Source organism: Tachypleus tridentatus, chromosome 1 (assembly GCF_004210375.1).
Source record: "Tachypleus tridentatus isolate NWPU-2018 chromosome 1, ASM421037v1, whole genome shotgun sequence".
Lineage (NCBI taxonomy): Eukaryota > Metazoa > Arthropoda > Merostomata > Xiphosura > Limulidae > Tachypleus > Tachypleus tridentatus.
In genome coordinates this window covers 60,948,830-60,963,119 of record NC_134825.1, presented here as the reverse complement: position 1 = coordinate 60,963,119, position 14,290 = coordinate 60,948,830, and the positions used below count along the sequence as shown (strand labels likewise).

Below are 14,290 nucleotides of genomic sequence, written 5' to 3'. Positions count from 1 at the left end.
AGAGGGCGCTGACTCACGGTGCAGTTTAAATGCGATCAATATGATATAGTAGAATGGTGGCTGTATCTCGCTTTGAAAAATGTTAAAACGTAAGAAGGTAAAATACATTGTATTTTATAGCTTATTTTAAGAATTGATAAAACTTTCAATGTGAGAATACGAAGAAATATAATTCAAGAATATATTAAAACTTGGGTGTGAAGGGTTATATAGCCATTGTAATTTGCTAGGTATTAAAATAAACTTAAAAACTACCTATAACAATGCATAATTATGCATTTAGTAAGAATACTAGTTTTATTACAATACTCGCAGCCATTTTTGTTGAAAGCTAATGGAACAATACAAACATATGGATGATCCCTATAACGAACCACTATTTGAATTTATGATAAAGAAAATGGTGAGCCGAAAGTAAATTTCACTCAAAATGAGTTATGTGAAAAATTGATAAGGATTGAAAGTCTACATAAATTAACTTGTAATTCTACTCTCTAAGTTTTATGTATTTTATTTAATTTGAAATTATAAACAGTACATTAACCCAGCTAGCAGCTGTGTTGTAAAATCAACTTCATGACTCAGTTATGCCTTGGAGCTTTCCCATATCATACTGTCTTTATCTCTCTGGAAATGGTCTGTTGGTGTTCATAAATCCGTCTGGATTTGTCATAACCACCAAACTCCAAAAGAAAGGAGGAGAGAAGGCTAGATTTAAATCAGTATTAATTTTTGAAACATAATTTGTTTTAATTAAGATATGAGAGAAAGTTCTGGAACAGAACTTTGGATTACAAAAGTTGACTTAAAAACAGGATTACAACAGTAATACATAAACAACCACCAATATGGATTAAACTGTGAAAGAAACTTAATTGTTGTAAGATATAGTTACTGCATCTAAATATTTGGTTATTATCATTATGAGGGCATAACATTCTAAAGAATATTTTCATATATCATGCATGAAAGTGAGTCTGACATCAGTATATGAATGTAATGTGTTCATACTGGTACTTACATTTGAATGCTAAAAGTAATATAACAGGAAAACTTGGATATCAGTATCTAAATAACAATAGGTTTGGTGGTAGGGATTAATTGCTGCATATTTTAATGAATGATTTAATTGTAATCTTATCCCTCTTTAATATCTGAGATGAATTAGAACTTTATTTCATTACCATGTTAGGTTTGAAATATGCTCTGGATGTACAAAATTAACTGCCTTTACTTCTTCAATAGATCTTAAAAATGTACTTTGTCATAAACCTTGCTCATCACCTGTATCAAAATGCATAAGAAAAAATATGCTTATGAAAGCTGTGTTCAACAAACTCCATCCCAATAATCAGAGGATAAATTATATATTTGCTGATTATTGTTTAAAGCTGGAGGAATGAATGAATGTGAAATTATATAAAAAATTCATTAAAACAATTGACAAACAATAGTCCAAGTACATTTTTGGAAGGAAGCTGTCAGTATAAGAGGTGCTTTGTAAAAATACAATTAACACAGATAAATTTTGATTTGATATATTTGGTGTTTGAATTCAAAAGAACTGGATAATTAAGATCATATAAAAGTTGCCAAAAAAAAAGTAATAAAATTAAAATGTATCAAATTATGAACAGCTTGTATTATTTGGAATATTTTTCTAAGCATGTCTTCATAACTAGTTAATTTGTATATTCTAATAACTTTTTGTGTGCTGCAGTCACTTTTAGTTTTGAAGAGGCTATAATTTATTACACAGTATATAAAAAAGTGGCATATGATATTATAAATCAGTATAGAGTGTGACTGTTTTAGCAGCATCTGTCTGACAAACGTGTCTGTGTAGTTCAGGGTTCCCAACCTTTTGGCACTCGCGACATGAAAATGTAATTGATGAAATAAAATTAATGTTATCCCAAGTTACTTCTAACAAGGCTACGCGACTCCCCTGCCAAGGCTGGGATTATTATGCTGTTATTATCATTTAAAATATTGTGATGTTCAAAATGTACAAGTCTGCATGTAAGAAAGACTGTTGATAATTTAATTTTATTTGATACAAAACTTTCTTACTCATATATTCAGCATGTATTACTACTTCACGAGTAGGATTGGTTACTCTTTTATAACAGTCATGCATGATGTTTCTCTGGGTTTGATTGAGTGATCTCTTGACCAGTAAAATACAAGTTATTTGTCTAGTGAAAATGGGATCTGGCAAATGTACAATGTACTAAATGAAGAATTATCTAAACATTATTTTGTTTAATCTTACAAAATTTTATCTGGAGCTTAATTTCAAGTCTTGTAAAAAAAAAAAAAAAAATTTAAATCTGTGAAACCACAATATGAAGTTTAAATAATTAGCTTTACCTTTATACAGGGTGTTCGGAAAGTCACTGTGCAATTTTGTAATCATATTTTATTCAGTCTATTTCAAGCCAGCAACTGATAGCAGTGTTTAGAAACAAAATAAGAAGGATCCAAGCCTGTATTGATGCCAATGGGGGTCACTTTCAACATTGGTTATACATAATTGTCATTCATATTTACCTCCCGTATTCTATATTGAAACATGTCTGTTAATAAATATACAAGTGCCTAGTGACCTTCCGAACACCCTGTAGCATAATTATTAATTCTATTTGTATTATACAAACACTACTAGTAGTATATCCCATTTCTTGTAACCTGGTTTATTGCTAGTGGTATTAATGGACTATTACAGAAACTTGTAATTACATATTCCATCATTTTACAATTATTTATTCATTTGATAGTAAAACATTACCTAAAACTGTCTGCAATAGGCACTAGAGTAGGATCAGTAAGAAAATATGTACATGTGTATGTTTTAATTAGGAATTTCAGTCTAGTGTCATTATCTGATTTTATTTAAGTTCTGTACATCACACCATGTTCAGTATATAAATAACTTTTGCAGAAAACATTACAAAATACAAACTATACACTTTCTGATGACTTAAGACAAAGCACCACAAGTAACATGAATCAAACCTCAACCATTTCACTTCCAAAAATATTCTGCTGGTCATAACCTATACCTGTACAACAATTAAATAAAAACTTACAAGCTTACTTTAAAATACAAGAAATCTAGTATTTGTCAAATGAAATTATACAGAAAAGTTTGTTATTGTCCAGACTTATTTTTATGATACACAGACACAAACAGCTTTTTGATGGCTATTCAAGGATTGATCAAGGTTAACTTTCAATTTCTGTTGGATTGAAACATAACCTTTAACACTGAGGCAAATGCTCAAAAAAGTTAACTTAAAGACTACATTAACACCAATATTTTATCACATTTTCAAAAAGATTTAGAAATGTTATTTTAAAAACCTTTTAAAGTTTTCTTATAAAAATTTTCCTTGCTAAAGAAATTCCAAATTTATTACATCGTCTCTCCTACTTATAATTTTATAACTTAAGTGATCCACATACCTATACAAATTTAATAAGTACCTCTTTTTTAACCATTTTGTTATTCACAACTTTAAAATAACTTTACAAGGATTTTCTACAAAAGTAATACTATTATAAAAGTAGGTTATGCATTTGTCATAGGACACATGTAATACATGCAATTCAAGACTACTTCAAAAACAATACCACTTTTTGTATATTCAACACAATATGGCAAGTGTTCAAAACAAATGAATAATAATCACAATAGTTTGTAAATAATAGCAGAAAACTACTACCTGTTAACATATTTAACATGTTTTTAATAAAATCTTTATAGTAAATGAATTGGAAATCTGATGTTTTAGTTGGTATTAGACAAAACTTACATGGATGAATTAACTGACAATGATGAATTCTAGCATAAAGCCTGATACGACATTTGAAATTATGCTTTGCATTTCTCTTTCTTAAGAACATTGTAAAAAGAAAAATGTTTGTTAGGTTTCAAAAAAATTAAAATGATTACAAATATTAAGATTCTCCAGTTTTCATTTTTTACAGATTTTAACTAAATACTTTTGAGAGATTTTCAAAAGTAACTAATCTGTTTAAAACTTCCCCAAGAATTTATAACGTTACAAAATGTAGAATCTTCCAAAGCAAAAATTAGTTTTTCAATTATTTACTTTCTGCTAAGAAAGAGGCATCATAATACATTTCTTAATGTGATAACTCCATTAGACTAACATACATATTTACACCATAATTTTACTTTCACTTTCAGCATTCTTCTAATTTGATAATCATATTTTGTTTATTAAATATTCCTTAAACCTATTATTCAAGAAATACTTTAAAACATTTTTTCTTTGTCCCTCTTTCATCATATAAATAGTTGTGCCTTATTTTATGTAAACTTCCTTAATAAAATGCTCAAAAATAGTGATATTCTTATTTCTTAAACTGGCTATTAGTTCAATTTATAAAAGTGTACACTGGTGTATCAGCTACAAGCCAATTTATACTGTTTTATGTTTAAAAAAAATCAGAATAATACTATGGGCAAGTAAATAGTATGATAAATGTTTTTACAAGAACATCTTTGTGATTACCTAGTCTTTAGAATCTAAGTATTAGTATCAAATGAAGAACTTGCACACTTAATTTTTTTCTGAAATATAAAGTAATTTGAAGGTTTAACTAACAGCAAGTTATTGGATATCAATTTATTTACAATTTCAAAACATTATCACTGTAGTAAGTTCCTAAAACTTTCAATATTTACAAACTAGCAGTTAAAATTATTATTTTGGTGGCATACAAAAATACAAATCTTAAATAGCTTTAAAAATAATTTTATAATACTTTATTTTTTATAAATGATGAAAATGTGTATATGTATTTATAAAATCATGAAATGCAGTTTTCCCTGTTAGCCATAGTTATAATTGAGAGTTTAAAGTGAAACTGGGTTTCTTTGAGTACTTATAAAAGTCTTCTTACAAAATTAAATTACAATTGTTGCATATAGAACTTATAGTGATAGACAATGTAACAAAAATATGGAAAGTAGGTTGTCCATTGTACTTTTACCAATTTTTATAAATTTTGGTATGCAGATTTTCCATTTGCACGTGGCTAAACAGCCATGTCAGAAACACCCACAATTTAAGTATAGCCATTTCTAATTTTGTACAAATAACCAGAGTGAAGGTAGCCAGTCAGTGGTACCTATCATCACAAGAGCTTTCCTCAGCATTGAACCATATAATGTGATTGGTTATCACTCTTATAACACTTTTACAGTTGAAAATATGAAACGTAGACTTTTCAATCCGCAGCAAATCCTTTTAATATATTACACAACCAACTATAAAAATCAGTTTGTGATTAAATATAACATTTTTATTTAGATTATCACATGAAAAATTGCTCTCTCAAAGTTCAAGTAAAAAACAACATTCTAATGAAAAAAACAAACTTGTATTCTTATAAACAAATTTATGCTTCTTTGTCATTTTATTTTCTACACAAGTATATTTGAGTGAAAATTAAACAGATTTTAAGAGAAACATACTTTCACCTTACGAAATAGAAAACGGGATAAAGAAATATTTTTTCCCAAACCCTTTAGTCTTGTCAAGCAAAGTGTTATACAAAGACCTAATTTAATTTAATCAAAAATAAGACTGTCATTTTTTATCCGAGATGTTTCCTTCACATGGCTATTACCATAAAAAATTCTATAAAACAAATATCAAATTACTCACATACGTGGCAATATTTTAAACAAACAATATTCATCTGGCCTTTAAGAACTTGAAAAGCTGACAGTATGGCAAAAAAAATTGAGTAATAGATTTTTTTTGAAGTAATAAAGGCTGATTTTAATTCATAAGACTTTAATTTTAATCAATATTTTATTACAATCTTTTCAATATGATTACTGAAGTGTCACAACAATCATACCTTATTTGCAATTTAAAGTAGCTTATTTCAAAGTATTTTAACTATGTTTAATTCAAAAAGATGATTAGTTAATGTCCAAATAGTGTTACTTATCATGATTTTAATTTTGAAACTAAAATTATTTTTGCTTGTATTACAGTGAAACATTTGAATATTAAAATCAACTTCATGATAAGTACCACTATTTGGACATTTGTTTGAAATATACAAACATTACTATTTACTTCACTTAACAAAGTGAATAAACTACCTGAATTTAATAATGCATAACTATTATGTTGCAAGTATTCCAGCTGTATGAACTGAATGTGTATGTTTTTTATAGTAAAGCCATATTATGCTAACTGCTGTGTGCACCAAGGGAAATCAAACCCCTGATTTTAGTGTTGTAATTCTTTTGACTTACCACTATTCCAAGGGGGCGTTGCAATGAAAAGTCTATTTTATAATATAATTATGATTTCTGGTCTGTCTATGATAACATTACACATAAGGCAAAAATAAACCATTCCAGCCAAGTAACAATGGCATACAATTGTAATACAAAAGAAAATACAGTTATTCTAAGAACCCAAGACTCATAGCAAAGGAGAATATGTTATGACAGTGAGAGATGATGAAAATAATAATAATAATAAAAAGAAACTCTGTTACTAGGAAGACTTTGATAATCATTTTATACTAAATGGATAGACACCACAGAAGTAAATACTGTACACAACGCTATTTATTATAGTGATGAAACTACCACAGATACTACAAGGAAATAAATGACTTTTTTTTTTAATTAGAAGGAAAAAGAACAACATTGAATTATAATAAAATGGCTTTTTGGTATTACTGTACAGGGGCCTGGTTTGAGCAATGGTTACTAAGTAAATTACAAAAATAAAAGATGATTTTCATTTTCCTGTCCAGCTTTTGTTTTCACATAAAATATTATTGTAAAAATACACTAAACATACTTTCCAAAAATCAAATATTGTAATATCTACAATAACAGCAACAAATTAAGTTAAAGACCCTGGTAATTTCCAAGAAAATATTACAAGAAACTACATAATTATGAATTGCTTCTACGGGATCACAACTATTATGTCTTATTTAACACTTCAAGCATCTAATGTTTTCTACAAAATGATGCAACTTTCCTTGAAATGAACAAGAATTTGGTATGTGTCAAATAGATGTTGATAACAAGGAATTTGTCTAGTTTGGGTATATTCCTGCTGTATTAAAGTTGAAAATTTTCACCAGTAGAACTTCATTACCAACCATCATTCTAAAGTACACATTTTTACAATTCAGCTTTTAATACCTAGAAAAATCATTATTGGAACAATATAAATATATATCTTGTAAAAATATACTATATTGCATACTAAAATGTTACTTTGCCAATAAAGTTAATGTATTAAATGTAAAAAGGAAAAGAAAATACAAATGTAATTACATCTTTTATCCTAATACACAAATTTCTTGGCATAATGATAATTACAATTATACAATTTTTTCTGCATAAATACATGATCACATACTGATAAATCTTTTCATTTTTAATACAACAAATGTAATATTACTTCATTCTACCAACACTTTGAAAATAAATCCAGAGATAATAAGGTTATTTAGTTTTGTTTTAAACAAAGAAAATATATAAGGATTTTTTTTAATAACCCAGTTTAACCCTAAAATCACTGTTCAATATATTTTATTTTAAAAAACAATTAGTACAACAGGAAGTATTTCTTAACTGTAAAACAAATCACATCATTGACGATCATGGGAAACAACATAAAACATGCTGTTTAATCTCAAGAATTGGTCAGAAACAACACATCTTGTGTACCTCCCTTCATACAAGGGCTAATGAAAAGATTACAATGTTTAAATGAATAATTATTCTTTGTCGCTGCTCATACATGATTCAAAAATAAAAATGATCACGAATGAATCTTTAAACAATTATAAAACACAGAAAGATGAATTATTTGCTAGTTTAGTACAAAATACTGAAAATTAAGGAGAGGACTAGCTTTTTTAATAAAAATTTCTGATTGATTAATCAGTTCTTAGCAGGTAGAAACACGTGGCCAGTAACAACCAGTGCAAGTCAAATAACACTAATGGCACAAAAAAAAACCTCAGGCAACTCGAAACTTTGTGCCAAAAGATTGGTTGAGTAACTCCTCTACTGTAATGGCTAGTGCTGCCAAACTTCGCTCTTCTAACACGTCCTGGGGAGAACATATAAGCTCCTAAAGAAAACAGAATGAACACAAACAAAATTATCAGAAATTCTAATTGAGCAATTTTACTCATTCCACTGCCAAAACCTCAATAAATAAATGCAGTGTTATTTACATTTAGATTTTATTTATTATATACACATCTTCATAAACACTTCAATATAACATGCACAATCTAATACTCATGAATATATCTTCAAATTACATTATTCAGAATAATGAAACCATATTAAATTATACAATGATACACAAAAGTTTTCATTGTGAACACACTATATTGTTTGAGGCTACCTATATCTCATACTAACTTCTAATCGTGTATGCATCTAATCAACAAACATTTATTTGATGCATAAAATTTCAATACTTACCCATAAATTGTCAAGATATGCACATAAAAAAGAATGACAAAAATAATAAGTTTGCTATAAAGACTTATTATTTATTACAGTCTATATTAAATAGCAGATAACAAATCTCAAACTTGCAAATGTATACTTTGGCAAACAACTTTCAATTATGTAAACTTGTACACAAACGCGTTTATGTATAAACTGACAACGTGTTTCATCTGCAACACAAAAAATGGAGATTAATGACCTCTTGAAACATTCTGTATTGACTGCCTATTATTAAACATTATACTCCTGATGTAGCCATAAATAACAGAGGAGAACCATGTTACAGGTTTTAAAAAATACATTAAACTTCTCTTAAAGTAGTAATCAAGTGTCGAATTATTTCCTTTTGCAGCAATATTTAATTGCTCTCTCGTTATAAAAGAAGTATTTGCAGCTGAGTAACTTGTTATATTTTAAATTATGAAATTTACAATGAATTAAGCTGTTTTGTGTATATGACTGCTAAGCATAACCTTGTTGTGAACACTGACTATTAGTGCTTTCATGCATAAGTGAACTTAGTGAAAATATACAAGTTAATATCCCATGAATTGGACATGGCATGGAAAGGGTACATTAATTAAAACTGCAGACAATGGACAAAATTCAACATATTATTAGTAATGCAATAATGTGAAAATGGTTACTAACTAGGGTTCAGTGACAGTGCACACAAAATAATTCATCCCTGGTCCAAAATATAGATCAAACCCAACAAAGAATAAGAGACAAACTGTTGAAGCATCAGCACTTATAAAACAGTTTTAAAATGTTTTACTGACACTAAATTTAGCAATTATTTTTTACCCATATTGAAAATCAGTATTTTATAAAGTGCAGTTATCAGTGTTGAACTATAATTACCATCAAAACTATATCATTATTAAAAAATTAGAGAATAATTACTAACTGATCAGTATCACAGATCATCCAATATTATTACAAGAAGGACAGAGGGGTAAACAACTTTTGTTAAAACACATGAAAAAAATTTTCACAATTCATGTTTTAATTAGTAACTTTCTTCATAAAAATCCTTTCAAAATGTAATGATGAAAACAGCAGTAAATATTTGCAGTGGTAATATAAAGTTAAATAAATTCTAATATGTTTTACTAATTAAATGAAATGGTACATGAGCATCCACTTAGCTTGTAGAAAATGACAATGTATTTTGTCTTATCTTGTGGTGATATATTGTAAAAAATGACACTAGAAATGAATGTTAAGTAACACGTCAAACCACAAAACTATTTATTTTCAATTTTAGTTAAATTAATTAACAGATATAAAAATTGGCTAATCAAGCAAACCAAAACTATGCTTTCAGATCCATTCAAACCACATTTTAAAAGACATAACAGTGGAAAACATTACCTGTAGCTTACATTTTAACTTGACAATTTGTACAAGCGAAATAGTTTCATTAGCAAAACTTAATTAGTTATTAAAGGATTTTTGTACTTTTATTGAAATAACACGTGTCTGGGTGAAAGTGTTTGTATTATTCATTCTCACACACACTAAGGCATCTAAATAACATGAATATTCTATAGCTTTACATATGCCACAAACTCTTGTGTTCCTTGTGTGTTTGTCTTGACCAGCTTGAAGATATAATCCACTTTCTATTCAATTTGTTTGAACAGTCTTCCCCTAGGGAAAATATCTCTCACATATATTTAATCCTGATCTTCATTTTTATTTGAATTTATTAATTTTTTGCCAAAATATCCAAAATTGTTCCTTCAAATGCTGAACTACATCTTAAAAATAATAACTTATATTTAAAATAATTTTACAGTTAAGTTCCATAAAACTAGTACAACACTTATATGTGTCTACTATGTTAATACCTTCTTATTGGCTTGGACTTAGTTTGTCTTTGGCTAATTAAAGTAATATCATGAGTATGAATGTTAAGTTTATAAGATGTTTAGAGACATCATCAAGCACTGTCTTTGTTTTTTAGCTGGTATAATTTTCTTTTGAACTATGTACATGAGCAATGAAATATGCATGAACATCACTCAGATATATGACATTTGTGATGCAGCTTCAAGAATAAGGATTGGTTTTACATAAGACACATACAGCAGCTCACCTAGCTATTAATTACAAGAGTTCACAATTAATTGTAACATAAAAGGACATCATAGATAGTAAAGATATCAGCTTCACTTGGACCTCTTCTTATCATTTTCATGAAGCTTAGTTGATTCAGAATAGAACATCACAGAAATTAATAGTACCTGAATATTGTTATTCTTATTTTTGTAACCATAAGAGTTTTTTCTAAGCCAGAGGTTAAAGGCAAAAATGTCAAAGAGAAACCTAATCTTTTATTCCTTAGCTATCAAAGATAAGTTATTCCATTAGAGAACATGAAGGTCGATACATATATGACACTAACACCTGAGTTTGCTCCTTCTTGGCTGGCAGAACCCAAACAAATTAATTCACAGAAGATCTCATGGTCATGTATAATTACAAGTGGAACTCTATGTGAGTAAAGTAACAGGCGTAAGTTGTCTTGAAGGTGATCTGGGAGAAGGAAAACATTAAGATGGTAGAGGACAAATACAGACAAACAAACAAGAAGCACAAACACCACTACAAAGAACCAAGAAAACATTGTGTCACTTGGAGAGGATGTAGTTGACACAAGTTTCTAGACAGTGTAGGCTACATGGATTACATGTTGTTGCATGACTACTTCTTCCCAATTGAACAGATTGTTCTGCAACAAGAAAACCAGAAATACAGAACTTCTGGTACCTATTGCTAATAACTATATCAAACACAAAAATATTGGTTAAGTATTTCACAACTAATCATGAAATATATTGCAAAATAACCCAACATATAGAGATATGTTATCCATATCATTGTTGTTTAACTGTAATGATGTGTTTCTAATATATTTAATAGTCCACAATAACTGCTGAATTAAATAATATTTCCATGATCCACTGATTAAAACATAGATTGTATAAGCACCAATTTAAAGGTTTATATCACTATTTTTTTATAATGCCTTTTTTTTCTTGAGGCAAATTTAAAAATAATGGTAAGGTTTTAGATAACAAATATTTGTGAAATAAAAACGTTTTTATGTTTACATGTGAAGGTGTCAACATTTATATGGTATTTTTGAAGAAGGCAACTACAATTTGTTTGTTTGTTTTTTCACTTTGAAAAAAAGTGACACGAGGGCTATCCATGCTATTTTGAAGTGGTAGTCATTTTTCACTGTTTGGAATATCATATGTATGGAAGAACCATCCATAATACACAGGAAACTACCATGACAAAATAATTATACTGGTCTTATTTTCACTATGTGTCACGTCTTTAGTATAATAAAAGTAGTGGGAATGTCTTTAAAGTGGTGGTCATCATAAGCAGAAAGCTTTTCATTATAATTTATTTACTTGTGATTAGACATTAGTATCAGGCCTCATAAATATATTTAACACTCCATTCTCTACCCAACTCTCTCAGGAATTTTCAAGAATTAGAAAAGTGGATCATAATAGTTTTCCAACCACATTTCATTCAGTAATGGACAGAACTATTATTTATAAGAGCTACAGTTGTGTTACAAATAGTGGGAAAAAACAGGGTTACTAAATGTTGATATTTTGAGGTTGATAAAGTCTCTCTGTAAGGGTGTGAAGTACATGTGCTAGTAAAGAATGTCGTGATTTAAATTTGTTATTGAGCTTGCTGCAATGTAATTAGCTACACTGACTGGAAGGTTGATTTTTTAGTTTGTTCTACGTTCACAGCTAGCTCTGATCACAAGTTAATATTGTGTTTTCTTATAGCAAAGCCACATCGAGGTATCTGCTGAGCCCACCAAGAGGAATCGAACCCCTGATTTTAGCGTTGTAAATCCGGAGACATACAGCTGTACTAGCAGGGGGCTAGGTTAATATTAATATCACATACATACAAGAGTCACATTCTTATAGTTATGGAAATTAAATCATGAATATTTTTCTACACCAAGAAAAGACAAATCTGTTACCAAACATCTGAACTAAACTGGACACTCTATCAAGGACATCTCTCTTTTGTGTCAAAATTGGATTTAGAAATAAATCAGATAGAAAGAGTTATTGGAATACTAATCATCTCTGTTTATTGTTGATTCCAGAATAAATTATTTTCAACTCTTATTTTATTTCTGGTCTATTATATTACTTACTTATATTTTTGTTCTATACCATTTTTTATTAATATTTCTTCCTTTTATTTGTTTGTATTTCATTATAATCTGTAATCACATCCTTTTAATTTAATATCATTTGTTGCACATTTAATTTCCATATTCACTTTAAAGTTTTCTTTTTTGATACAATTTTTCTAGTCTCCCTCTTCACCAGAAATATGAAGTTCTTCAAACTCCCTGTTATGTCCTATTCCTGTCTTTGAAGTGAGACAGATCTGCAGTATTCCCATTAAATACTAAATTAAATAATTCTCTGTTGCCATCTGAAGCTAACATTTTCGTACACTGAAATTGTAGTTCCAATAGGTACTTTACTTCACTCACATAAAGCTATCTTGATCATCTTTCTGCCCCCCAAGCACTGCTAGAAATTTTAGTGTTAAGAGTTCCAATCTATACACCCTACAAATTTCACACCACTTTTGAAGTTGTATAGAGCATGAGACAACCCTCCACCAATAGTATTGCAACACCTATATAGTGGCACAAGTAGCTTCTTATAATGTTCCTTCTCAATTTCTAACATTCAAGAATTGCAGCATCTAAAATGAATAACACTGGCAGTGTAGAGAAAGGGTGGGAAATGTGTGAGTGGAGTCAAGTATCTATTGGAAATAAATTTTTAGTAAAAGAAAATGTTATCTTTTGATACAGTCGTACCTACATTCACACAAAGCAAAAATATCATGTTGATAAGGTGGGAAAGTCAGTGTAGGTGCTTAACATTGAAACCAAGTGGAAAGCCATCACATAGAAATAACTAGTATGCTCAAAGGTTAAACCAAAGCACACATGCAGAGTACTGTACTATTTTTGGAAGAGGAATGCTCTTTGCCCCATAAAAAGAATAAGAACCTAATCTGGGTGAAAAAGGATGTACACAAAATTAACATATTCTGAAAGGTGAAATTCATTGTAAAAAAACTGTTTAAGGTTGAACTGTCCTCTGTCACACAAACCAGACCAAAAATACAGCTGGATCCCGAAGGTGAATAGTCACTATGTGAAACAAAAATATGATGTGAATGCAATATCTACATGAAGAGAAATTTCTGGTTAAGGGCAGTTTGTCCAAGTATGACAATGGAGAAAAACAACCAACCTTTGCTATGTACCTATCAAACCTCAACTAGGTAGACAAAGTTCCACAAACCCAACAATAAGTAAAGAGATTGTTACACATCAAGCAAAGAGAAAGTTAGCATTTGGCCAAAACCAGACAAACTCCCCATATCACCATAGGAGCAAGAAGGATAACAAACTTCAAACTCTGCAATATTACAGTCGTGTTGTTGTCTGAATTCAACCATAAGAATTGGGTAATACCTGTAACTGGTATTGAGAGCATACATTTTAATTCATCCAATTATAAATGCAGGGAAGAAACATCCTGCACCCTGAATTAAGAGAAGAAAATGGAACATATGTTCAATTGTAGGTATGGTGTACTTATGCCCTGTTTCCAGTATTATAAAGCAGAAAAAGTCCTCCAAATTAGACTG

The 14,290-nt window shown here is 29.2% G+C and overlaps 1 protein-coding gene and 1 long non-coding RNA gene across 4 annotated transcripts in view; one reads left to right on the top strand and one right to left on the bottom strand.

Annotated features, from left to right (window-relative positions):
- Window position 1: 1 nt before the first annotated feature.
- LOC143249794 (uncharacterized) lies at window positions 2-12,735 on the top strand. Its single transcript, XR_013027946.1, has 2 exons — window positions 2-97; window positions 12,382-12,735. It is a non-coding gene; the product is annotated as an uncharacterized LOC143249794 (long non-coding RNA).
- LOC143249777 (DISP complex protein LRCH3-like) overlaps window positions 2,872-14,290 on the bottom strand; it is an 86,305-nt gene continuing 74,886 nt past the window's right edge. For all 3 annotated transcript variants that reach the window (XM_076500181.1, XM_076500191.1, XM_076500201.1), the window contains one exon: window positions 2,872-8,159. In XM_076500181.1, coding sequence (XP_076356296.1) covers window positions 8,046-8,159 — 114 coding nt within the window. In that variant the 3' untranslated portion in view covers window positions 2,872-8,045. The remainder of the gene's footprint in view (window positions 8,160-14,290) is intronic.